General features: G+C 38.4%; 1 protein-coding gene across 3 annotated transcripts in view; it reads left to right on the top strand.

Moving 5' to 3' along the window:
* Nucleotides 1-22,694, top strand: part of SPPL2A (signal peptide peptidase like 2A) — a 59,116-nt gene extending 36,422 nt beyond the window's left edge. For all 3 annotated transcript variants that reach the window (XM_048219159.2, XM_044390968.3, XM_026518470.4), the window contains 4 exons: nucleotides 258-360; nucleotides 2,416-2,493; nucleotides 3,877-4,037; nucleotides 18,887-22,694. In XM_048219159.2, coding sequence (XP_048075116.1) covers nucleotides 258-360; nucleotides 2,416-2,493; nucleotides 3,877-4,037; nucleotides 18,887-18,961 — 417 coding nt within the window. In that variant the 3' untranslated portion in view covers nucleotides 18,962-22,694. The remainder of the gene's footprint in view (nucleotides 1-257; nucleotides 361-2,415; nucleotides 2,494-3,876; nucleotides 4,038-18,886) is intronic.
* Nucleotides 22,695-24,666: the final 1,972 nt, after the last annotated feature.

The raw sequence follows: 24,666 nt of genomic DNA, 5'->3' as shown, positions 1-24,666 counted from the left end.
CTGGGTTAATACTGTTAACCCTCGTGTGTTGGGTTTCATTTTTCCGAAACTGTGGATCTGTTTCTTTCAAGCTTTCTATGCATTCAGAGTATATATGTGTGTAGCTTATGTTCTTTGATTTCAAGATCTTCTAAAGTGTCTATTTAAAAGTGTTAAAACAATTACTCTAATATCAATCCTTTCCTTTCTAAGAGATAAGAGTAAAGATTCCTCAGAGGTTTATTAGTGCCTTTTTTTTTTTTTTCTCATAATTACAGTTACCAGTAGTCATCAGGGTACCAAAGCTGGCCTATTTCTCAGTAATGAGTGTGTGCCTCATGCCAGTTTCAATACTGGGTTTTGGAGACATTATTGTACCAGGTAAGCAATTATTTGTAACAATTCAGTAAAAAAATATACTGATGGTTTAAAATTGCCAAATATTTAGTATCTTTTTAAAGTCACCTATTCTGTGTCAAGTATTTATGGCTATTGCTAGAGCTGGGGTCAGTGACTAAAACAGAAAAAAAGCATTTCGAGGGGTAGAAGATAAAGCCCAAATGGTAACAACCAAAGTATATCTCCCATGGCTCAAAAAATGTCTTAGAAGAAGCACCTAGGATCAGTTTGACCTACTTCCCCAAGAAAGAAGGAAGTATATAACAAAACTCTTTTAAAGTTAAATTTAATAATACCAAATGTATTGCAGTTTCTATGACTTCCATTTTAAAATAATAGTTATGTGTTAGGAAAGTGGTTTGGTCACGATCAAGAGAAGAAACATAATAGAACACCAGCTTGCAGGGCATAATAATACAAAAATACAGCATATGGTGTATCTTCCCTGACAGTTGCATTATTCTCACTGGGCTACCTATAGAATAAACTTAATCCCAGCCCAGGAATAATGTCGCTTAGAAGTAATTACTAGTCTTTCTTAATCAGTTGAGAGTTTGTCCTTACAGCGTGTCTGTACTAACTGCCTGCGAAGGGGTAAAAAGTATGGGCTCTTCTGCAAAAGCCCTTTCATTTACATAGTAAGGCCAGGTAGAGACAGAGAAGCCAACAGCTCTGCCTTGTGAGTTGACATAGCAAAGTCCAGTGTAGCAACTCTGTTAGTTCATTTTCTAAGATCACGAGTTCGACCACAGAGCAAATCTTAGCAAATTTAAGAAGATCGAAATTATATACCGAGTATATTTTCTGACCGCAATGGTATGAAACTAGAAATCAATAACAGGAGGAAAACTGGAAAATTTACAAGTACATAGAAATTAAACTAAAATAGTTTTGAACAACCAATGCATCAAAAGAAAAAATTAAAATAGAAATTTAAAAATACCGTGAGAAAACTGAAGAGAGAAACAACATCCCAAAACTTATGGGATGCAACAAAAGCAGTTCTAAGAGGGACGTTTATAGTGATAACCACATACATACAGAAAATAGAAAAGCAGATAAGCACGCTAACTTTATATGTAAGGAACTGGAAAACAAACTAAGCCCAAAGCTAGCAGAACGAGGGAAATAATAGAATGCAGCAGAAATAGAGAACAGGAAAACAGTAGAAAAGATGAATAAAACTAGGAGCTGGCTTTTTATTTTTAGATTTTTTTAAATTTATTTATTAGAGTGAGTGAGAGAGAGAACATGAGCGGGGAGTGGGGGAAAGAGCATAGAGAGAGGGAGAAACAGACTTCCTGCTGAGCAGGGAGCCTGACACGAGGCTTGATCCGGGGACTCCAGGATCATGACCTGAGCCGAAGGCAGACACTTAACCGACTGGGCCATCCAGGTGCCCCAGAGTTGGTTTTTTAAAAGGATAAACAAAAATGAGAAACCTTTTACTAGACTAACCAAGAAAAAAAGAGAACCCAAATCAATAAAATCATAAATGACATTATAACCACAGAAATATAAAAAATTTTCTGTCATGGAATATTAAGCAGCTAATAAAAAAATCATGCTTTTAAAGACCGTTTAATGGAGGCGCCTGGGTGGCACAGCAGTTAGGTGTCTGCCTTCGGCTCAGGGCGTGATCCCGGCATTATGGGATCGAGCCCCACATCAGGCTCCTCCGCCAAGAGCCTGCTTCTTCCTCTCCCACTCCCCTTGCTTGTGTTCCCTCTCTCGCTGGCTGTCTCTCTCTCTGTCAAATAAATAAATAAAATCTTTAAAAAAAATAAAAAATAAAATAAAGACTGTTTAATGGTTTAGGAAAATGTTTAAAAATGGCATTAAGTTAAAAAAAATCATAAAAATTTTGTCCAGAATTTGAGGTACCTTAATGTTCTCATGATGCAAAAAGGAATGTTAAATACAATGCAGCATGTACTGTTGCCATAGTTAATAGTTGAATTTGTGTGGCTGTTACTGTTTTAAGAAAATAATGCGTTTGGTGGGTTTTTTTTTTGTTTGTTTTGTTTTTTTTTTTAGGCCTGTTGGTTGCATACTGTAGAAGATTTGATGTTCAGACTGGTTCTTCTTCTATATACTATGTTTCCTCCACAATTGGTAAATTTTTGTGTTGTCTTTCTATTATGTTGAATTGTATTGTCTGTAGGAAAAGGTCGAGGTCTGAAAATATGGAGTCCTGGATTCTAATTCTTCATCATTAATTAATAAGCCAAGTTTTCCATCAGAAAGGAATAATGCTTTACTACCTATATCATAAGGTTTTTGAGGTTTAAAAAATTATGTGAAAGAAAATCATTAGATTTTATATCTTAAGTGCTTACTAAAGCATCTGGCACAGAAGTAGTCAATAAATTGTATAATATTAGATTTTCTTAAAATACTATATGAATGACAGTGTATTTATAGAAATGAATTTATGGCATAATAACATCTCACCTGGGACAGCAGAAGTAATTGTCATTTATCCCTCTGTTTCTCTTATTGAAAACAGACAAGAACAGGAAGCAAACCAAAAAATACTTTACCTCTAAACATATCAAACAGATATTTCAAAGTCTTACACCAAAGTTCTTTATTCTTAGGTAGGTGGCCTGCTCCAGAGCCATTTAGGTACTGTTCTGGCAAGGTTTTCAATTGCACAGTGGAGTTAAATTCCGTAAATTAAAAGTGTACGCCAGCAGTAGAGAAGGGTATTACTAGGAATAGGTACCTGACAGCAACAAAGAACAACTTAAGTGAGTGAAAAGATGATAAAAATAAAAAAAAAAAGCCCATAAAGAAAGAAGAAAGGCAGTTAGAGGCTGAATGGTATTATCGGAGGGCATGACTGTATTGAAGTCCAGCACCAGTCAGTGTGACAGAACACAAGAACACTCAGTGCAAAGGCAGGTAACAGGGCTCTCTGTCCATTGGGCCGTATAACTTTGGGCAGTTCACTCAACTTCCCTGGTCCTCCATTGCTTTGTCTATAAAATCAGGAGGTAAACTGAACTGTCTCTAAAGGCTCTGCTAGCTCCAGTATTCTGAGATCTGTGTTCATGGCGAGACGCTGCATCATTAAGGAAAGATAGATGATGTTTGGCGTGCCCTTGTTGAAGAAGCCCAGGAATTATATAATCAGAATTCGGAAGATTTTCTAAAGCAGGTGTTACTTTAGTACCTACAGGTACAGACTTCAGTTATCTAAAATGTGCAACAGCTCAACATCCTTAACAGTGACAGAAAATAAGAGACTTCCTTCTTTGTCAATGATTAATGATTAGAGTAATTATAATTGAAATACTAAACAGTTTTCAAGCTTTCAAAAGCAATGAGGTATGTCTCTCCAAATGGCTATCTAGGAAACTAACAAAATCAGGAAAAAAGTCACAGGGCAAAAATGTCCTCAGAAACGTTTGAAAACCACCGCTTCAGTAAGGGAGTCAAAATCCACTTTTGGTAGCATGTAGAAATGCCTGATAATTGGTGTTCTTCTTACAGCCTATGCTGTTGGCATGATACTCACATTTGTTGTTCTGGTGCTGATGAAAAAGGGACAGCCTGCCCTCCTTTATTTAGTTCCTTGCACACTTGTCACTGCTTCAGTTGTTGCTTGGAGACGTAAGGAAATGAAAAAGTTCTGGAAGGGTAGCGGCTATCAGGTATGTGCTTCTTCTATCTCAGTTACCAAGTTATCTTATGACGTAATTCAGTGACTGACTTTGGCTGGGAACCGCCTGTATATATCAAAGCTTTTATGTGCCCCAGAGTTTCCTTGGATCTGTCAGGATGTCCCAGGTTTTGTCCCCACCATTACCACCTTACTGTTCACCTGCTGCACAGCAGTTCTCATCCCTACTGCTGTCTGATGGCAAAACCCTGGTGACTCAAGCTAAAGCTACCAAGAAGCAGTGGGAGGGCATCAGGGAAAACCAAAACAGCACCTCAACATGAGTTTTCAAATCCACACAAAAGTAGACTTGATGAAAAATAATACTATGTTAAGTACTGAGTTTTTGAGACTGACGTTAGCTCTTTATAGTGAGAGTCGTGAGGTTTAACAGATGAAAAGTGTACTCTCTTCAGCACCTAAATTGGTCTACCTAAATTAAATAGGATACCCATTTCAGATTTAAATGGATCAAGACTGACTTCCCTGGAACAGAAAAAATGGCATGATAATAGAATCTGTGGCACGATTTTGAGAAAATGGCATGATATCAGAATCCATTATGTTTGAGATTATTCTTCATTGAAGTTAAACCCCTTTCTTCTTTTCTTAAATGTTCTTGGTATTCCAGTAAGGTTTATTTCCATTGAAATTAAAGAGGGTTGGGAAACTCTAGCCCTATTAAAGGTCAGGGCCGTGGCATCGATCCCTTCATGAGGCAGTTAGTTCTGCTTTGCCCTATTACAACAAACTGCCCTCCTCCGTCTGCCCTCATACATGCACGTTAGTAGTCACATGAACAAAAATAGAAGTACTTTGGGTGGATGCCTGCAATTCTGTTAGTAGATAAACAGTTCAAAGTTCATATCCCTCATGTGGTTGGTCTGTAGCATCATCTTTATTTAACAAGAGATGATTAACGTCTTCAGTTAGACTACTATATTTGGAAGAAGCACCGGCCTGGAGTTCTTTCAGGTAAATCTTGTAATTCCTTTGAAATGTGGTTGAAACGTAATACCTGCCATGTCTACCTAACAAGGCCATTGTCTCAACTTACATTTATGCACAAACAATTATGGCCACAAGGCCCTTAACTAAACTAGTAAGATAGCTTGTAACTTTTACACGAAGAGGACACCCACGTAGTTTTTTATTTTTATAGAATTTTAAAAATTAAAGTATGTCCTACAATAGCCTTTGAAAGTCACATCCCAAAAAGTGCTCTTCATAATCATTTTCTTTTTTTTTTTTTTTAAAGATTTTATTTATTTATTCGACAGAGAGAGACAGCCAGCGAGAGAGGGAACACAAGCAGGGGGAGTAGGAGAGGAAGAAGCAGGCTCACAGCAGAAGAGCCTGATGTGGGGCTCGATCCCGTAACGCCGGGATCACGCCCTGAGCCAAAGGCAGACGCTTAACCGCTGTGCCACCCAGGCGCCCCTTCATAATCATTTTCTTAAAATAGTTTTATATTTCTTCATTTAGCAAATGTTAATTGGGCGGTTCTATGAGCGAGGTGCTATTTTAGGTGCTGTTGATACAAGATGAACAAGTTAGTAACAGGCTTACTCTCATGGCGTCTTGAAAGTAGAGTCTAGTGGAGGATGCAGATAATCACTAACGAAGTGTGGTAAATGTATTTATTAGTTATGGCAGGGCGCCATGAAAGCTAGCAGTAGGATACCCAGTGCTTGTCGTTTAGTGACAGTCAAAGGTGATTTAGGGAAGGTTTTTTTATTTTTGTTTTTTAAGTTATTTATTTATTTATTTGAGAGACAGATAATAAGTGGGGAGAGGGGCAGAAGGAGACTCCGCATTGAGCAGGGAGCCCCATGTGGGGCTTGATTCCAGTACCCCGGGATCATGACCTGAGCCAAAGCAGACACTTAACCGACTGAGCCATGCAGGCACCCCTTAGGGAAAGCTTCTTCAAGAACGTTAAATTTATGTTGAAACTTTAAGACTGAGCCATGTGTTCCATATGGAGGGAACCATGTCTTGAAAGGCTCAGAGGGAAGAGAGCATGGCATGTTCTAGGAGCTGAATGAATTTTAGGATGACTATAATGTTGAGTAACAGCAGGAAATGAAAAGTGGAGAAGGGAGCGAGGATAAGAGTCTATAGGGTCTATAGAGACCATTGATGAGGTCTTTGAACTCTGTCTTGAGAGCATCAGAGACCATTTTTAAGAAATCTATAAAATGGACAGAAGAAGGGAGCAAAACTTAAAGCACCTATTACAATGAGAAGTAATAGTAGCCGGAATTAATAAGGTAGTGAGATTAAGAGAAGAGAACAAAGTCAAGACAAATTTAGAGGCATAATTCATGGAACTTGGTGATAGTGTCAGTAGGGAGAGAAGGAAGTGGAGTCCAGGGTTTGCCTTAGGTAACTGGGTGGGTAGGTAATGATACCATTCACAAGTTTAAAGATGATGATGAATTTGATGTTGGGCATTTCAAAGTACTTATAGGACCAACAGAAAGAGAGAGAAATAGGCAGTTGAATAAATGTCTCCTTATGTCCAGGAAACAGACCTAGCTAGAGACAGAAATTTGGAAGCATCATTAGCATACTCAATGAGTGAGAACATAGAGGGAGAAGAGAAAACTCAGGACAGAACCGTGAGCAAGAGGTTTCTACAATTAGACACACTTATCTGATTCACCAATTATGAAGTAAATCAGGACAGGGAAGATGAGCAACACGGAGAAATCTTGTTTGGGGTCAGTATTAAATCATTTTTCAGGTTAGAATTTATTTTTTTTAAATGATTTTCTATTATATTGTGTTAGTCACCATACAGTACATCCCCGGATTCCAATGTAAAGTTCGATGCTTCGTTAGTTGTGTATAACACCCAGTGCACCATGCAATACGTGCCCTCCTTAATACCCATCACTGGTCTATCCCATTCCCCCATCACCCTCCCCTCTGAAGCCCTCAGTTTGTTTCTCAGAGTCCATAGTCTCTCATGCTTCATTCCCCCTTCTGATTACCCCCCTTTCTTTATCCCTTTCTTCCCCTACCGATCTTCCTAGTTCTTATGTTCCATGGATGAGAGAAACCATATGATAATTGTCTTTCTCTGCTTATTTCACTTAGCATTATCTCCTCCAGTGCCGTCCATGTTGCAGCAAATGTTGAGAACTCGTTCTTTCTGATAGCTGAGCAATATTCCATTGTATATATGGACCACAACTTCTTAGTCCAGTCATCTGTTGAAGGGCATCTCCGTTCCTTCCACGATTTAGCTATTGTGGACAGAGCTGCTATGAACATTGGGGAGCATATGGCCCTTCTCTTCACTACGTCTGTATCTTTGGGGGTAAATACCCAGTAGTGCAATGGCTGGGTCATAGGGTAGCTCAATTTTTAACTTTTTAAGGGACCTCCACACTGTTTTCCAGAGTGGCTGTACCAACTTGCATTCCCACCAACAATGTAGGAGGGACCCCCTTTCTCCACATCCTCTCCAGCAATTGTTGTTTCTTGCCTTGTCAATTTTTGCCATTCTAACTGGCATAAGGTGGTATCTTAGTGTGGTTTTGATTTGAATTTCCCTGATGGCTAATGATTTTGAACATTTTTTCATGTGTCTGTTAGCCATTTGTATGTCATCATTGGAAAAGTGTCTGTTCATATCTTCTGCCCATTTTATGATTTGTTTATTTGTTTCTCGCGTATTGAGTTTGAGAAGTTCTTTGTAGATCTTGGATACCAGTCTTTTATCTGTAGCATCATTTGCAAATATATTCTCCCATTCTGTGGGCTGCCTCTTAGATTTTTTGACTGTTCCCTTGGCTGTGCAGAAGCTTTTTATGTTGATGAAGTCCCACAAGTTCATTTTATCTTTTGTTTCTCTTGCCTTTGGAAATGTGTCATGAAAAAGGTCGCTTTGGCCAATGTCGTATAGGTTGCTGCCTCTGCTCTCCTCTAGGATTTTGATGGATTCCTGTCTCACATCAAGGTCTTTCATCCATTTGGAGTTTATCTTTGTGTATGGTGTGAGAGAGTGCTCAAGTTTCATTCTTTTGCATGTAGCTGTCCAATTTTCCCAGCACCATTTATTGAAGAGACTGTCTTTTTTTCCACCGGATGTTTTTTCCTGCTTTATCAAAGATTAGTTGCCCAAAGAGCTGAGGGTCCATTTCTGGGTTCTCTGTTCTGTTCCATTGGTCTATGTGTCTGTTTTTCTGCCAGTACTGTGCTGTCTTTGTGATCACAGCTTTGTAGTACAGCTCGAAATCCGGCATTATGATGCCCCCAGCTTTGTTTTTCCTTTTCAACAGTTCTTTGGAGATTCGGGGCCTTTTCTGGTTCCATACAAATTTAAGGACTATTTGTTCCAGTTCTTTGAAAAATGTCCTCGGTATTTTGATCAGGATAGCATTGAAAGTGTAGATTGCTCTGGGTAGCATGGACATTTTAACTATGTTAATTCTTCCGATCCATGAGCATGGAATATCTTTCCATCTTTTTGTGTGTTCCTCAATGTCTTTCAAGAGCGATTTATAGTTTCTAGAATATAGATCCTTTACGTCTCTGGTGAAGTTAATTCCAAGGTAACGTATGGTTTTTGGTGCTACTGTAAATGGGATGGATTCCCTAATTTCTCTTTCTTCAGTCCCATTATTCGTGTATAGAAATGCAACTGATTTCTGAGCATTGATTTTGTATCCCGCCACATTACTGAATTGCTCTATAACTTCTAATAGTTTGGGAGTGGCTTCTTTTGGGTTTTCCATATAGTGTATCATGTCATCTGCAAAGAGAGACATTTTGACTTCTTCTTTGCCCATTTGGATACATTTTATCCCTTTTTGTTGTCTGATTGCTGTTGCAAGGACTTCTAGTACTATGTTGAATAATAGTGGCGAGAGTGGGCATCCTTGTCGAGTTCCTGATCTTAAGGGAAAGGCTTCCAGCTTTTCCCCATTGAGAATGATATTTGCCGTAGGCTTTTCATAGATGGCTTTTATGAGATTAAGAAATGTACCCTCTGTTCCTATACTCTGAAGGGTTTTAATCAGGAAAGGATGCTGTATTTTGTCAAATGCTTTTTCTGCATCAATTGAGAGGATCATATGGTTCCTGAGCCTTTTCTTGTTGATATGATGTATCACGCTGATCGATTTGCGAATGTTGAACCACGCTTGCATCCCAGGTATGAATCCCACTTGATCGTGATGGATAATCCTTTTAATGTACTATTAGCAAGTATCTTGTTGAGGATTTTGGCGTCCATATTCATTAGGGAAATCAGTCTGTAATTCTCCTTTTTGATGGGGTCTTTGCCTGGTTTTGGGGATCAAGGTAATAATGGCCTCATAGAATGAGTTTGGTAGCTTTCCTTCTGTTTCTATTTTTTGAAATAGCTTTAGGAGAATAGGTATTATTTCTTCTTTGAATGTTTGGTAGAATTCCCCAGGAAAACCGTCCAGTCCTGGAGTTTTGTTTTTTGGAAGGTTGTTTATCACTGTTTCAATCTCCTCATAATTAATTGGCCTGTTTAAAAAATCAATTTATTCCTGTTTCAGTCTTGGTAGTTTATGGGTTTCCAGGAAGGATTCCATCTCTTCCAGATTGCTTAATTTATTGGCATAAAGCTGTTGATAAAAGTTTCTAATAATCCTTCCAATTTCATTGGTGTCGGTTGTGACCTCTCCTTTTTCATTCATAATTTTATTAATTTGGGTCCTTTCTCTATTCTTTTGGATAAGTCTTGCCAGTGGTCTGTCAATTTTATTAATTCGTTCAAAGAACCAGCTTCTAGTTCTGTTGATCTGTTCTACTGTACTCCTGGTTTCTAATTCATTGATTTCTGCTCTAATCTTGGTCAACTGCTTCCTTGTGCATGGATTAGGCCTGTCCCTCTGTTGCCGTTCCAGCTTCTTGAGGTGAGAATATAAAAACTGCATTTTAGATTTTTCTATTCTTTTGAATGAGGCTTGGATGGCTATGTATTTCCCCCATAGGACTGCCTTTGCAGTATCCCATAGGTTTTGGACCGTTGTGTTTTCATTCTCATTGGTCTCCATAAATTGTTTAATTTGATTTTTGATTTCCTGGTTTATCGAATCATTCCTGAGCAGCATGGTTCTTAGTCTCCAAGTGTTTGAGTTTCTTCCAAATTTTTCCTTGTAGTTGAGTTCCAATTTCAAAGCGTTGTGGTCTGAGAATATGCAGGAAATAATTTCAGTCTTTTGGTATCGGTTGAGACCTGTTTTGTGACCCAGAACATGGTCTATTCTTGAGAATGTTCCTTGGGCATTAGAATAGAATGAGTATTCTCTGGTTCTGGGGTGTACTGTTCTATGTATATCTATGAGGTCCAACTCGTCGAGTATGGCATTCAAAGCTCTTGTTTCTATGTTGGTTTTCTGCTCTGGTGATCTGTCTATTGCTGATAGTGGAGTGTTGAGGTCCCCTACTATTAACGTATGTTTATCAATATGTCTCTTTATTCTGGTTAAGAGTTGGCTTGTGTATCTTGCTGCTCCCCTGGTGGGGGCATATATATTTATAATTGTCATATCCACTTGTTGGATACATCCTTTAAGAATAATATAGTGCCCTTCTGTGTCTCTAACTATAGTCTTTAGTTTAAAATCCAATCTGTCTGATATGAGAATTGCTACCCCAGCTTTCTTTTGAGGTCCATTGGCGTGAATTATGGTATTCCATCCCTTTACTTTCAGTCTGAATGTATCTTTAGGTTCAAAATGAGTCTCTTGTAGACAGCAAATGGATGGGTCATGTCTTTTTATCCAATCTGCAACCCTGTGACGTTTTATGGGAGCATTTAGGCCATTTACATTGAGACTGATTATTGAGAGATATGATTTTAATGATGCCATGTTGCCAGTAAAGTCTTTGTTTCTATAGATTGTTACTTTCTGTTCTGTATCACTCTTGGGGCCTTTTTACTTTTATAGAACCCCCCTTAATATCTCCTGTAGGGCTGGTTTCATGGTTACGAAATTGGTCAATGACTGGCAATTCTGGAAAGTCTTTATTTCTCCATCCATTCTGAATGACAGCCTTGCTGGATAAAGGATCCTTGGCTGCATGTTTTTCTCTGAAAGAGCTTTAAAAATGCACCCCCCAACCCGTTCTCTCATTCCAGGTCTGTGTAGACAGGTCTGACGTAATTCTGATACCTTTGCCTTGGTACGTGAGAAATTTCTTTGCCCTGGCCGCTTTCAATACTGTATCCTTGGATCTAATATTTGCGAATTGTACTATGACATGAGGTGGCATAGGTTTGTCGTGGTTGAGCTTGGGAGGGGTCCTCTCTGCCTCTTGGACACGAATGTTTGTTTCCTTTGCTAGATTAGGGAAGTTTTCAGCTACAATTTGTTCAAATGTCTCTTCTAGACCTCTGTTTTTCTCCACCCCCTCGGGGATGCCAATGATTCTGACATTGGAACGTTTCACTGAGTCAGTAATCTCCCGTAACTTACATTCTTGAGAATGGATTTTTTTGAGCCCGGATTCTATTTTAGCTTTCTCTTCTACTAACCCATCCTCCAATTCGCTGATGTGTTCTTCTGCCTCATTCACCCTGGCCGTCAGAGCCTCTAGTTTTTACTGCATTTGGCTCATAGAATTTTTAATTTCTGTCAGATTCGCTCTCATTTCTGCCCTTAGAGATTCTATATTCTCATTAACATTTTCGTTAATACTTTTTTCAAGTCTACACATCATCTTGACCATTGTTACTCTGAATTCCGTTTCTGATAATTTGGTTATATCCATATCCATTAGTTGTGTGGCAGAGGCCACAGACTCATTGTCTTTTCTTTGCTGGGGGGGATTTCTCCTTCTCGTCATTCTGATGAGGAGAGGTTGCGGGGTTGTCCAGAGCCCAAATTATTGACCAGGACCCAGGCAGTGCGCACTTGTTTTATAGGTACCTTAGGGATGTGGGCTTCTTGATTTTTCAGCCTGCCTTCTGGGGGAGGGGCCTGCCGCGCTGATACTCAGACAACCCTGTTTGGGTAGAGTCTCCGTGTACCCTGCGAGGGGGGATGGGGATGGGCACACTGTGAGCCGGTACTTCCAGGCTTTTGTTCTCTGGCGGCTTTCCCTGGGGTTTGCTGTGCCTCTTCTGAGAGTCAGAGCAGCAGCGGCCGAATTTCAGCCTCTGTCACAGAACAGAAGGGATTGCGGCCCGTTCTCCACTGATGTTCTGGTCACTTTAACTATGTTTCTGTTGGTGCTGCTCAACCCTGCAGCGTCCCGGGATGTGCGCCCCACACCTGGCGTCCCAGCCCTCACTTCCAGGGCCGGCGCGTCTCTGTCCTTTGTGTTTCTAACACCGCCAGCGGCCCCCGCACGCTCCCGGATCTCCCGGTCTCAGTCTGGTTCCAGTGAGCGCACCGGGATTCCGGGGTTCCGCGAGATGCCTGGTGGCGTGTGCTCCCCTGCTCACGGTCTCACAGTCCGCTCTCTCGCGGGTGCCATCCGCGAGCCGCACCCCCTGCCCCGTGCAGGTGGCTACCGCTTCCCAGCGCCTGAACGCGGCGGCTCCCTCCCCCTTCCGTTTATCTTCCGATATCTGTGCACAGTTTCGTGGCTCCCCGCTTCGTACCTCAATACTCAGCGCTGGAGATGTTCATTTGTAGAGATCCAGATGCATCTTCCTGCGTCTCAGGCTGGTTCCGTGGTTGTTCAGGATGGTCTGGTACCTATCCAGCTCGACTCAGGGGACCGGCTGAAAAAGGGGTCCCCTACTCCTCCGCCATCTTAACTCCTACTCTGCATTAAAGTACTTCTGATTATCTTTGTTTTATTTTAATGTCTCAAAGGTTAACATTATTAGTGGAGGGGGCGCCTGGGTGGCACAGCGGTTAAGCGTCTGCCTTCGGCTCAGGGCGTAATCCCAGTGTTAGGGGATTGAGCCCCACATCAGGCTCCTCTGCTGGGAGCCTGCTTCTTCCTCTCCCACTCCCCCTGCTTGTGTTCCCTCTCTCTCTGGCTGTCTCTATCTCTGTTGAATGAATAAATAAAATAAAATCTTTAAAAAAAAAAAATTATTAGTGGAAGTTAATGAACTAAAATTTTTAAGTATGCCCTAATCCTGTTTTTACTTTATCTTGCTTTTTGTGTTTTAATTACAAAGTAATGCATGTTTACACTCTTTAAACAAATAATACAAAAGTGTCTGAAGTAAACACAGAAGGTCTTTTTTTCTAACTATTCCTCATGTTCCCACCTCCTTTTAGGGGCAGCTACTTTGAACAGTTTGTGTGGAGATCTTTTTATGCCAACTCACACCATAAAAATATTTAAAGAGGTTGTAGGCATAAATGTAATAACATTGTGTTTCTTTGGAAATATCCAAAGCTCATTTTCTCTCTGGTTTATTATAGTACCTTTCCTCCTTTCTCTTTATGACGTTTATTGAGGAGAAAGAGGATGAGAGCTAAGGAAGGAATTTAACTAAGGGATACATTTATGTTCCCTATGAACAAGTGCTGCCCTGGACCATCCAAGTTTCATTCTTAAAAATCATCATCTTGAGGGGCGCCTGAGTGGCTCATTCAGTTGAGCATCTGACTCCTGGTTTCTGCGAATGTCATGATCTTGCATTGTGAGATCAAGCCCCACATCAGGTTCCACGCTTAGCGCAGATTCTGCTTCAGATTCATATTCTCTCTCTCCCCTTCCCCAGCCCCACCTCTTCCCCCCCTGCCCCTCCTCCTGCTCATGCCCTCCTACCTATAAAGGGGAAGATCATTGCACCTGGGCACAAAGCAGTAGTAAATAGCCCCAGCAGGGCAGACTCCAGGGCCTTATCAACATGACACAGAAGCTAAAAAAGGCAACTGATGGTAGGAAAGTCCATTTTAAAATATCTGAATAGTTAAGACAACTTTGGTTATACACTTCTCACTTTTGTGGTCTCGTAATTTTATTAGGTAAAGACATTCAGAATATAAAATAATACATAGTAATAAAAAGTGTGGAGTCTGGTTCCAGACCGCCTAAGTTTGAACGCTGGTTTTGTTAATTATTAGTCACATGACCTTGGGCAAGTTACTTAGCTTCTTGGTGCCTCAGTTTCCTTCAATGTAAAAAGGAGTAGTAATCATCCTACTTCAGAGGGTTGTTGTAAAATATGCAAATTGCCTAGAATAGTGCCTGGCACAGCATAAACACTGCATTTGCTATTATTATTTATAGGAACCGGGGTTTTTTGTTTTGGTTTATTTGTTGGCTTGGTTGTTATTTTTCAGTTCATTAACTAGATTTACATTTTGCCAGTTCAAATATTAAAACTTCAGGTCTTTGTTAAATCTGGTTCTTTTAACTTATTTGCAAAAAGATTTGATAGCCATCACACACTTCAGAGGGGAAAAAATCTGTTAAATGCAGCTATTTTCCCACTGTACACTTGATTTTAAAATATGAAGAATAGACACATGCTGAAATTTTAGGCAAGCTAATTGCAGAATATTATAAACTGCTGCCAGGAGAGAATCTATTTTTTTAGAAAACTAGCATTTTCAAAAGTTACAGAATGTAATGCCTTCACAAAATTATTCCCCTGTCACTGTGAAAAAGGAAATCTCATTGCTTTTGTCCAACCTTTAAAAAAGTTAATTTAGCTTGAATGTTGCCATTTGTGGGAGACAGTACGTTACAGGCTTTGGAATCCGTTCTGGCAGGTCACTTGGTCTGTTAAGACTGTCTCCTCATCCATAAAATGAGGTGGGATCTACAGGTGAGTAGGAGACTCTATAATTCATAGTGGTGGGTTACCCCAGGGCTTGATAGGGCAGGTGGATGAGATCAGGGAAGGCTAGGCTGAGGCTTTGAAAGTATGACTTGGAACCTCAACAAGTGTGGTAAAACAGGGAGACTAGGTATCAACCTGTTGTAAGGTCGGCCTGAGGGTCAGCTCCTGAAGCCAGCCCTCAGGCAGTTCCCGGTTCATCTCTCAGGCTAACAGTGTCATAACCTTTTCCCTCCTCTCCCCTGCCTCCATTATGTTCATAGCATTGCCAGACTGTTTCCAGAATGTGCCTTAATTATTCCCAACTCAAAATCCTTCTCCCAGCGGATATCCAGCAGTTCTCCAGTTGAAATTAGGTTCACCTTTCCCCATATTTTTTTGTGGACTTCGTACTTTAAATACTTATTAACATCTGCCTTGTAGTGTAGACATTTACGTATGCCTCCCTCAGTAAGTTATTATCTTCTAGATATTAAGAACCTACAGTGCTGATAACAGTGTTTTATGTACTATAAATTCTCAGTTAATGTTATGGAAATTTTTCATGCAAAGCAGCTGTAATGTTCAGTCCTTAGTCCACTGACCTTTAGTCACTTTTGTGTGTATGTGTATAAGCTTGTGTTGTAGCAGCCCTCATAGAATTACCAAAATTATTATAAGCTTTGTAAAAGTGAGGCACTTTTAAACCATTAAACTAGACTTGTGTCTTTACAGTCTTTATATACTGTCATTTTTTTGGGCAAGCGCCAAAAGGTTTTGCTACTATTTGATATAATCAAATATAAAACAGGTAATATAAAACACAGCCAGAATCTAAGGTGATGGCACACTTCTTTATGCTGCTAATCCTTTGGTTCATTCCAATGCCTGGTATTAGAGTAAGCGCAAGAATAGTGGTGGTAGGGATGCCTGGGTGGTCAGTTAAGCGTCTGCCTTCAGCTCAGGTCATGATCCCAGGGTCCTGGGATCAAGTCCCACATCGGGCTCCTTGCTCAGCAGGGAGTCTGCTTCCCCTCTGCCTGCCCCTCTCTCTCTCTGTCTCTCTGACAAATAAATAAATAAATTCTTTAAAAAAAAAAAGAATAGTGGAGGTAAAAAAAAGACCTTTGCACTAGAGACTTTTTAAATGTCATGGTTAGGACTGACAGCCTTTTTATGCTTTTTTCAAAGGGGAAATTATACCCCATTCGTTGCTGAAACTTAGAGACTTTGTGGAAGAACTTTAATATTTTATTTAGAGTCTTTCAGCCCTTTCTGTGAATTTCTCTGATCAAAAGAAGTAACATTTATGCAAGATTTCACTAAAATAATACTAATTTGGAAATCTTAATTGTATATTCTATAACTCAAAACTGTTCACACTATTACTTGCTCTCGGCTTTTTTTCTTGAATGCCTCAAGAGCTGTAGTATTCCGTTCCATTTGATTCTACCCAAAGTCTTAAGTTGTGATCACTGTAGAGTAAATAAAGGTGTTTCTTCTCTAGAGGGAAAAATCAAGCAGTGGCCTAATTACTTTGGCATAAAGAACGGCTAAGAGACATCATCATTTTAGGGGATATTTGTTTGTTTGTTTCTAACACTAAATCAGTAGAGTTGGATTTATGCAACAACTCCCAATGGGCTGTTTTACTCTGGATAGGAAGTAAGTGTTCGGTTTGTTGATATCCAGTAAACAGTGGGTTTGTCTCTGTTAAATGTCACTAGTGCTTCTAATTATTTTTAGAAGTCACAAGCTGTAACTGACAAGTCAGAATAGAGAGATACTTAGGACAACACTGCTTTAATATCAGCAACTCTCCAGTTACTCCCCTTTAATGAGAGTTTTAATAGAGTGTTTCTGGAGATTGGTTCAATTATAAATAAGCAGAACTAGCAGTAAATGCCAGGCAAGCCGACCCAAGATCAGAGGACAGCTTTCCAAACTGAGCTTGCTTATTTACAAATATTATGAAAAACTATACCAATTTTGCCAGTTGATTTTATTATCTATATTAATTTTTGTTATGTTTTTAAAAGCCTATTTCAAGGTTGCGCTTCATGTTTCTCTATTTTATTGAAAATCAGTAAAGAAAAGTAAATACAGAGTATAGATCTTTACTTCTTAGTTGATTTTGGAAGGTTTTTTTTTTTTTTTAACAAATACATCTATATATATAGTTAGGGATTAGATTATAGTGCCAATGAGGTACCCGAGGAATAGGAAAGAAGAGGCTTGTGGTAACTTAGGGAGTACAGGCTATGAATTCAGTAGGGTACAGTCCCAGGGAAAGCAGGTCTTGGGGAAGGAAGAGGCTTTCCCCACCATCCATTCTGCTGAGGCTGCCTCTGTTCTCTCTCCCCACAGCTCCTACCTCTCGCCCCCAGAACTTCCAAATTGCTAGAAGAAAAGGGACCTAACTATATCTTACATGCTTCTCCTTGCTTTCCCTCATTTAAATGGTGAAAATCAGGGGCGCCTGAGTGATGCAGTCGTTAAGCATCTGCCTTCAGCTCAGGGCATAATCCCGGCGTTCTGGGATCGAGCCCCACACCAGGCTCCTCCGCTATGAGCCTGCTTCTTCCTCTCCCACTCCCCCTGCTTGTGTTCCCTCTCTCGTTGGCTGTCTCTCTCTCTCTTATATAAATAAATAAATAATCTTTAAAAAAATAAAATAAAAATAAATGGTGAAAATCACCTCTTCAACAGCGTCATCTTATGTTTCATGTGGTGAAGTTTTTGATAGATATGTTACCTGTCTCAGTTGGACTTTTGTTCCCCCCTTGAAGTAGCCACGAACTTGTAACTGTCTTAATCTAGGGGATGTCTTTGGCAAATACAGGACCTCAAAACTGATTTTGGGGGACTTGAGATGACTCATAGAGTACTGGCAGGTTTGGGCTTTATAAGCTGTCTCTGTTATCTTGAGACAGTTGTCAGCTGAAAGCCACAGCCCATGTGGTATTCTTGTCTGGCAAGGTTGGAGACCCCATTTGGGAATGATCCCGCTGTCTGCTTTCTTTTCCAAAAAACACTAAAGCCTTTAGAATCACTTTACAAAAATAGGAACATTTATCTTGCTGGTCTTTCTTCTAATTCTTGATAAAGAAGGGGAAATGTGGATCACAGTACTGAAAATCACTAATCTAAAAATCTTTGACAATCTTCACAAAGACATTAGGTACTTTTTTTGTATTTCTGAGTAATTTTATGTGAAGAACACAGTGAAAACATGGAAGCAGTTTCTTCTTCCTTCATTCCCAAATATGAAAAAATTTGTATAGGACTATGGATGAGCAGAGCTGAAACAGAGGCAACCATTTGAGAAAATTTAACTGGTAATTCCTCTAGAATAGTTTATAGCAAATGTATTCTCGATTTTATTTTCAGAGAATCATTTGCCCTTTAAGTACCTTCAATTTATTTGGTTTTGATAGAAATGTTTGTTATACAACATTTCCAAAATCATGTATCATTCTTAAATTATCTTACAGTCAGTTCAAGGTGTCAGCCAGGTTCCACTGTCCCCAAACTAGCAAGTATTCTCACAGTGACTGTGGCGTCATTTTTAGTTTTTTCACCTTTAGCAGTGAACGCTACCTGGAATTGCATCCTGGAATAAGCTTCAGGAATGTCTTCCTTTTGTGGTAGAGTTTCCACTGCCACGAAGGGCAGTTCGTATTGGGAAATGGAAATAGCGGAAGATTCAGAGAAAGTGTGTATCCGATTGGCCCTGGGTCAAATGATTAGGCTTTTCACGTCACCCTGACCATATCCTTAGGAACATGGATGTTGAACCAGTGCATTGCTCTAAAAGGAGTGCTCAGATCCATGGAGTACTCCCTGTCTTTTTAAGGTTATGTACGTATGTATGTATGTATGTATGTATGTATGTGAGCATGAATGGGAGGAGCTGGAGAGGCAGAAGCGGACTCCCCCCTGAGCAGGGAGCCAGACGTGGGGCTCGATCCCAGGACCCCGGGATCATGACCTGAGCTCAGCCACCCATGCGCCCCCTCCCTGTCTTTTTTAAAAAGTGGGAATCCTTTGGCCAATTAGTGAATATTGAGGGCAAGTTAAAATTTTGCATTTCCTGACATTTTTTTATTTATGCCTAGGTGATGGACCATCTGGACTATGCAACAAATGAAGAAAACCCTGTGACTGCTGGTGAACAGATTGTCCAACAATAATTTTACGTAGATCTGCAATAATGTGTCAGTTGATTTTCTACAAATAGAATTTGACTTTTTAAATTGACTTTTGAATTGACAATCTTAACGAATCTTCAATGATATGCTTGCAAATATATATTTTTAAGAGCTGGTACTGACAATTACATCAAATAATTACATTTGCTTTTAACTATGTTAAAGTTGTGCCTTCACATTAAATAAAAGCATATGGTCTGTGTAATTTTGAAGATCTATTACATACAGTATATTTTTCTAAAGAACTGTCTTGACCCACCCCTGTACTTTCTTACTGAAATATTTCTTTCAACTCCTACTAATAGATAAAAGTATTTCTGTCAAAATGAGTTTCTGAACAGATTTTACTATCAAGAATTATGCAAATTTTGTGCTCTCTAGAAATAACTGCTTAAGACCATGTTAGAAGGCAGTTCAACGATGAAATTTTGGACCTTTTTCACTGCAGAGGTTAGAAAAGTATAATTTGGGAATATATATAAATGCATATTTTTATAGCATAAGTTTTTTTAAAAGTCCCAATCTTTTTTAAACTTGAAAACCTAAATTACTTTAGTCTGCATATGTATTATATTAAAATATTTTTCAGATATAAAGAAACATAATATATAGAACTAGTCATTAAAAGGACACAGAAACTGAAATCCAGTTTTCAGTGGTCTGTTTTTCTTGAAGAGGTAGCTTAAATTTCTGCACTGATATTCAGTTTCACCATAGTATTTCTTATCTCTGAAGTTTGGTTCTGTTGATGTTAAGGCTTGAAATTTTTTAAAAAGTATTTTTTTAATCAACTTCTGTGGTAGCACATGTGGCTCATTGTACAGGTACAACATCCCCAACGGTCTCTTCTTATCCCCTCACCCACCGCCTTTTTTTTTTTTCCTAACCCCACTCCTTTCCCCAGAGGAAACCAATGTTAATCTTTTAATATTTTGATGGAGGATGGCTTAGTACACAAAGAGACGAGACAGGAGACTGGGTTCATCTCAATTTACTGACAATACAAGAATTTGAGTAAATTATCTTAGCTCAAAACCCTTGTATCTCAATTTTTGTATCTACAAAATGAGTAAGTTAGACCAATTAATCACGCCGGTCCCTTCCAACTTGAAAAATATCTTTCTCATTCTTTGCTGAATCTCAGTGTGGCCTTGAACATTATCCTGGGAGTCAGAGTTCGAAGTATCTTTCTACTGTCTTTTGTTTTAAGAAATTCCCAAAAGATGAGTGAGTGCAACGAGAGCAGGATTTTGCATTTCTCTGTAAGTAATGCACAAGGTTGGGAACAAGTCTGTGATCTTTCATTCTAAGGCCATTTCAACTGATTAAAAGATAAAGCTAATGCCTTTTAAAATGGATCAGAGCTTTGAGGTTTGTAGTCAATTTAACATTTGAGGGAATTAGATGCTTTTGTTTAATTAACTTTTGCTAAATAAATTGTAGACAGAGACGCTCCCTGACAGTCACCCCCTCTTTCCCCTTAGTATACTCACAGGTCCTTTGGTTTATGGCAAAATGACAGGTAAGTCTCTGTCAAGTAAGAGTTAATTTTGCCTCCATAATATCAAGTTTGAATTTTTTCCAAAGAATCGAATTTATTTGGCAGACTCTGATAGAACAGAGTTTTAAAGCTCCAACTATATTTTCATTTATAATATCAATAAAATGTTTGCCAAAATACAGCTTTTTTAGTAAAATTATCTGTATTCATCCCAACTTTGTGATATTTAAAAGCCTCAGCCACATTTTATGAAGAACAGTAAAGAAAATTTTACACGTAGAAATCTGAAATCTTAGTTCTTTGATGCAAATTCTACTTTATCCAAACATAAGTAACTTATGTTTGGATAAAACTAAACATAAGTTTAAAACTAAAATTTTGTTCTAGTTTGCTGTTGAGATTGATTAAATGAAAATAAGAAACAAAAGGTGAAATTCCACAAGTTTCTCCATTCTCAGTGTCAACTTTATTTGTATTCAAAGAACCCTGCTAGCAACCTAGTTGAAAATACTTGAGAAATTACAGTCAAGTGCAGAAATATTTTATTCTGGAAATCAAAGTGAACAAAAGGTGAGGGAGATGAAAGTTTGGCTTTAAAAGGCTGTGTCATTTCTTCGCCTCTCATCCTCCCACCACCTATAACTTGAAGGGGAAGAGAGTTGTTTTTTTCCTAAACATGTCTTTAAACAGCGAGATATATAGTATTATTTCTTATTGCAAAAAAAAAAAATAGTAATTTATTACTTTCTAGAAAGTCTCTGTGAACATTTTGTAGCTATCAAACAGAAAGAACTAAATATCTCACATCGTAATGTAGGTGATTTCTACTTCAGTTTAGGTCAGCAAAGGTAAATACGGGGTTTGTGGTGAAAGACCTTGATAATGTAATACAGTATAGTGTCTTGTAGATTTTTAGATTAGCAATACCTTAGTAGAATCTGTGATTTACTTTTGAAGGCAGAGAATTTTAACCCATCCGCTGTTGGCATTTATAGATTGTAGTTTCATGTCCGTAGAGGTTTTGGTGAAATGGTACATTTATAGTAAATGCAAATGAGTTTTCCAGTTTTCCTTTGCTCTTTCAGTTTCTGCCATAGGCATAAGCAAACAGTATTTCTATATTTCACTAAAAAATATTTGAACTAATTTTATTTAAGCTTGGTTTCTAGAATTTCAACCTGATCTCAGCCACTGAGATTTCAAAAACACAGGAGTTGCATTTCAGACCAGCGGAATGCACTAGTTCGAAAGGGTTTATGTTTTCCCATTAATAAGGAAAAAAGGTGAATAATGCCAAATAACCAATTCTGCAGTTTAAAATTTTTATTTTCAGTGTTCTCTTTACTTCCGAGGACAGTTCTAAAGGGGGTTGGGAAGCATAATGTAAATAAAATCAAAATACTGACTATAAATCACTTTTTGCTCCCTGGAAGAAAGATACTCTGTAAATTCAAGTGACCTGAATTAAATTACTCAACCTTTTGGAATCGGAAAGAAATTGTGTAGTACTCATGGTTTGGGTTACTGAAATTTCAGAGTAAACAAAATGATTGCTAGAGTAACATACAGGCCATATTATAGTGAACATATATGTAAATTTCCTTGTTTAATCTTGCCATATTTAAGGACAACTTTTCATCTATGAAAATGTTCATTGGTGGGAAAATTATTTCTAAACTAAATTTTTAGAACAGTCCCACATTATTGGCAATTGAGGCAACTGAGAAAAAAAAGTAGAATATTTAATGTCATCATATGTTTCTTTGATTAGGCATAAAAAATATTGTAAATATGTATTCCTTTGGAATATGGATTTTTTTAATATCTAAAGTTTATCTGGTTAGCCTGCAGAATTTCCCAGTAGGACAAATCAGTGTAAAGTTTTTGCCTGTTTTATACCTGTTGTGTTTTGTTCAAATGAGAACCTTTTTAAAAATACATATGATTGAATTTTTACTTCTTAGAAGATGGTTTGAGTGTGGAATTCTTTTTTTTTTTTTAACACTTTGATATGTGAGTTGGTATAAATTAATAGTTTTATAACACTACTAGGCTTTATTTTTTTTATGGAACATGATTTAAAATTTAAAATTTTTTGAAGTGTTAATTTAGCAGTGCTTTGAAACTTCATTATGTGCCAATACTGATAAGAAAAACAATTTTTAATGTATTAAATTCACTATGGTATTCAATAAATTATATTTTAAAATAAAATTTGAATTTGTTTTATTTTTAATGGTGAAAAATAATTGAAAATGAACTTAAAGTATACTAGATTGTGTTTGCATGAAGTATAAATGGTAATAATCTTTAGGAAATTGTGTAGTTAGTGAAGTCTGACACATTATCCATACAACCTAGAGTCCGTAAGGGTCATTTATGGGAAATTTATACTGATATATAATACCCCTTCATAAGTATTTATTGAATTAATGTATGCAAGGAGTTTTTTTTAAACCAAGAAATGTTACCTGTTACAATGAACATTCCTGGTATTTGCAGCTTTGCCAATGTTCTCACAAATTGCTAAGATCCCTGCTGCTGTTGTACCGCCCTTTTAACAAGCTTTACGGCTCATCTTTCTCATGCTAAAATGTGAGACCCAGTATACCAGACTCACCTGGAAGCCTTGTTGAACCAGATTGCTGGGCTCCAGTCCCAGATTTTCTAATTCAAGTCTGGGGTTGAATCCAGCTAAAAATTTCCATTTCTAATGGGTTCCCAGGTGACATTGGTACTGCTGGCCTGGGGACCACACTTTGAGAACTACTGGTCTAGGGAAATATAATAGTTGCATCAAGGGCCTTCCATGAGGTTTGTTATCTTAAAATTTAAAATGACTATTCTGTGTGTGTGTGTGCGTTCAGCCACATTCCGTTTACACAGGTACAATACCGAATTGAATCAGGGCTGTGATTTAGCCAAGCAAGGTCAAGAAATCTAAAGAGGAACAAGGGAATTGAGGATATATGTGAAGCAGTGACTATAACTTATTAACTATTAAAGCTGGAAAAGGGGGCGCCTGGGTGGCACAGCGGTTAAGCGTCTGCCTTCAGCTCAGGGCATGATCCCGGCGTTCTGGGATCGAGCCCCACATCAGGCTCCTCTGCTATGAGCCTGCTTCTTCCTCTCCCACTCCTCCTGCTTGTGTTCCCTCTCTCGCTGGCTGTCTCTATCTCTGTCAAATAAATAAATAAAATCTTTAAAAATAAATAAATAAATAAATAAATAAATAAATAAATAAAGCTGGAAAAGGAAGTACACGAAAATTCGAGGGGGTGATAGAATGATAGTGAAAAGGTGTGGGGGGATAAATGCATTTTAGGTCCCCATATTGTTGAGTGATTGTTGGATTTAGAATATCAGAAGTTGGATAGATGAGCAGTGGTGACCTTGAGTGGACTCTTAGAAATTGAAATTATGAGGAATTGCCGTTATTGGTAATGACAAGGTCAATGTAGGTTTCCCAGATAAAATACAGGATGCCATTTAAATTTGAATTTTAGATAAGTAATGGCCACTTTTTAGTGTAAGTGTATTCGAAGTATACTTAGAACATACATTGTGTGTGTGTGTGTGTGTGTGTGTGTGTGTGTGTTTTTCTTGATAGCTTATGCCCAGTATGGGTCTATTTTCATCCATTATACTGATCACTCAAGGAGTCCTTTCAGTCTAGTAACTTTTACCCTTCAATTTTGGAAAAATAGTTTAAAATTAATTCACTCATTATTACCTCCCCTTCATTTTCTCTGTTCTTTCTTTCAGGAAAGAAAGATATTTTGATGTGGCACCTCCTGTACTAATACTCTCTTTGTCTTTCAAGTCGTCCACCTCTTGTCTTTTCGCCCTGTTAATCTAGAAGATATCCTTAACATCATCTTCTAAACTTTTATTAGATTTCTTATTTCTGGTAACATGTTTTTAATTTCCAGGAGCTCTTTTTTATTCTCTGACACTTTATTTTTTATAGCATTCTATTGCTGTTTCATTGATGCCATATATTCTCTTAACTCTGAAAATATTAATGACAGGGCTTTTTTTTTTTTTTTGCTTGTTTTTGAAACTAAACTTTGTATAGCCACTGCTTTCTTCCAATTCCATTCTTGTGTGTTATATCTTAGAAGCTTTCTTCAGAGGAAAGGAAATTTTCAGTTTTCCGCTCATGTTTAAGAGTGAGAAACTAGGG

Source organism: Ursus arctos, unplaced genomic scaffold, assembly GCF_023065955.2.
Source record: "Ursus arctos isolate Adak ecotype North America unplaced genomic scaffold, UrsArc2.0 scaffold_36, whole genome shotgun sequence".
In the NCBI taxonomy this organism is placed as follows: domain Eukaryota; kingdom Metazoa; phylum Chordata; class Mammalia; order Carnivora; family Ursidae; genus Ursus; species Ursus arctos.
This window is presented reverse-complemented; position numbering and strand designations above follow the sequence as displayed.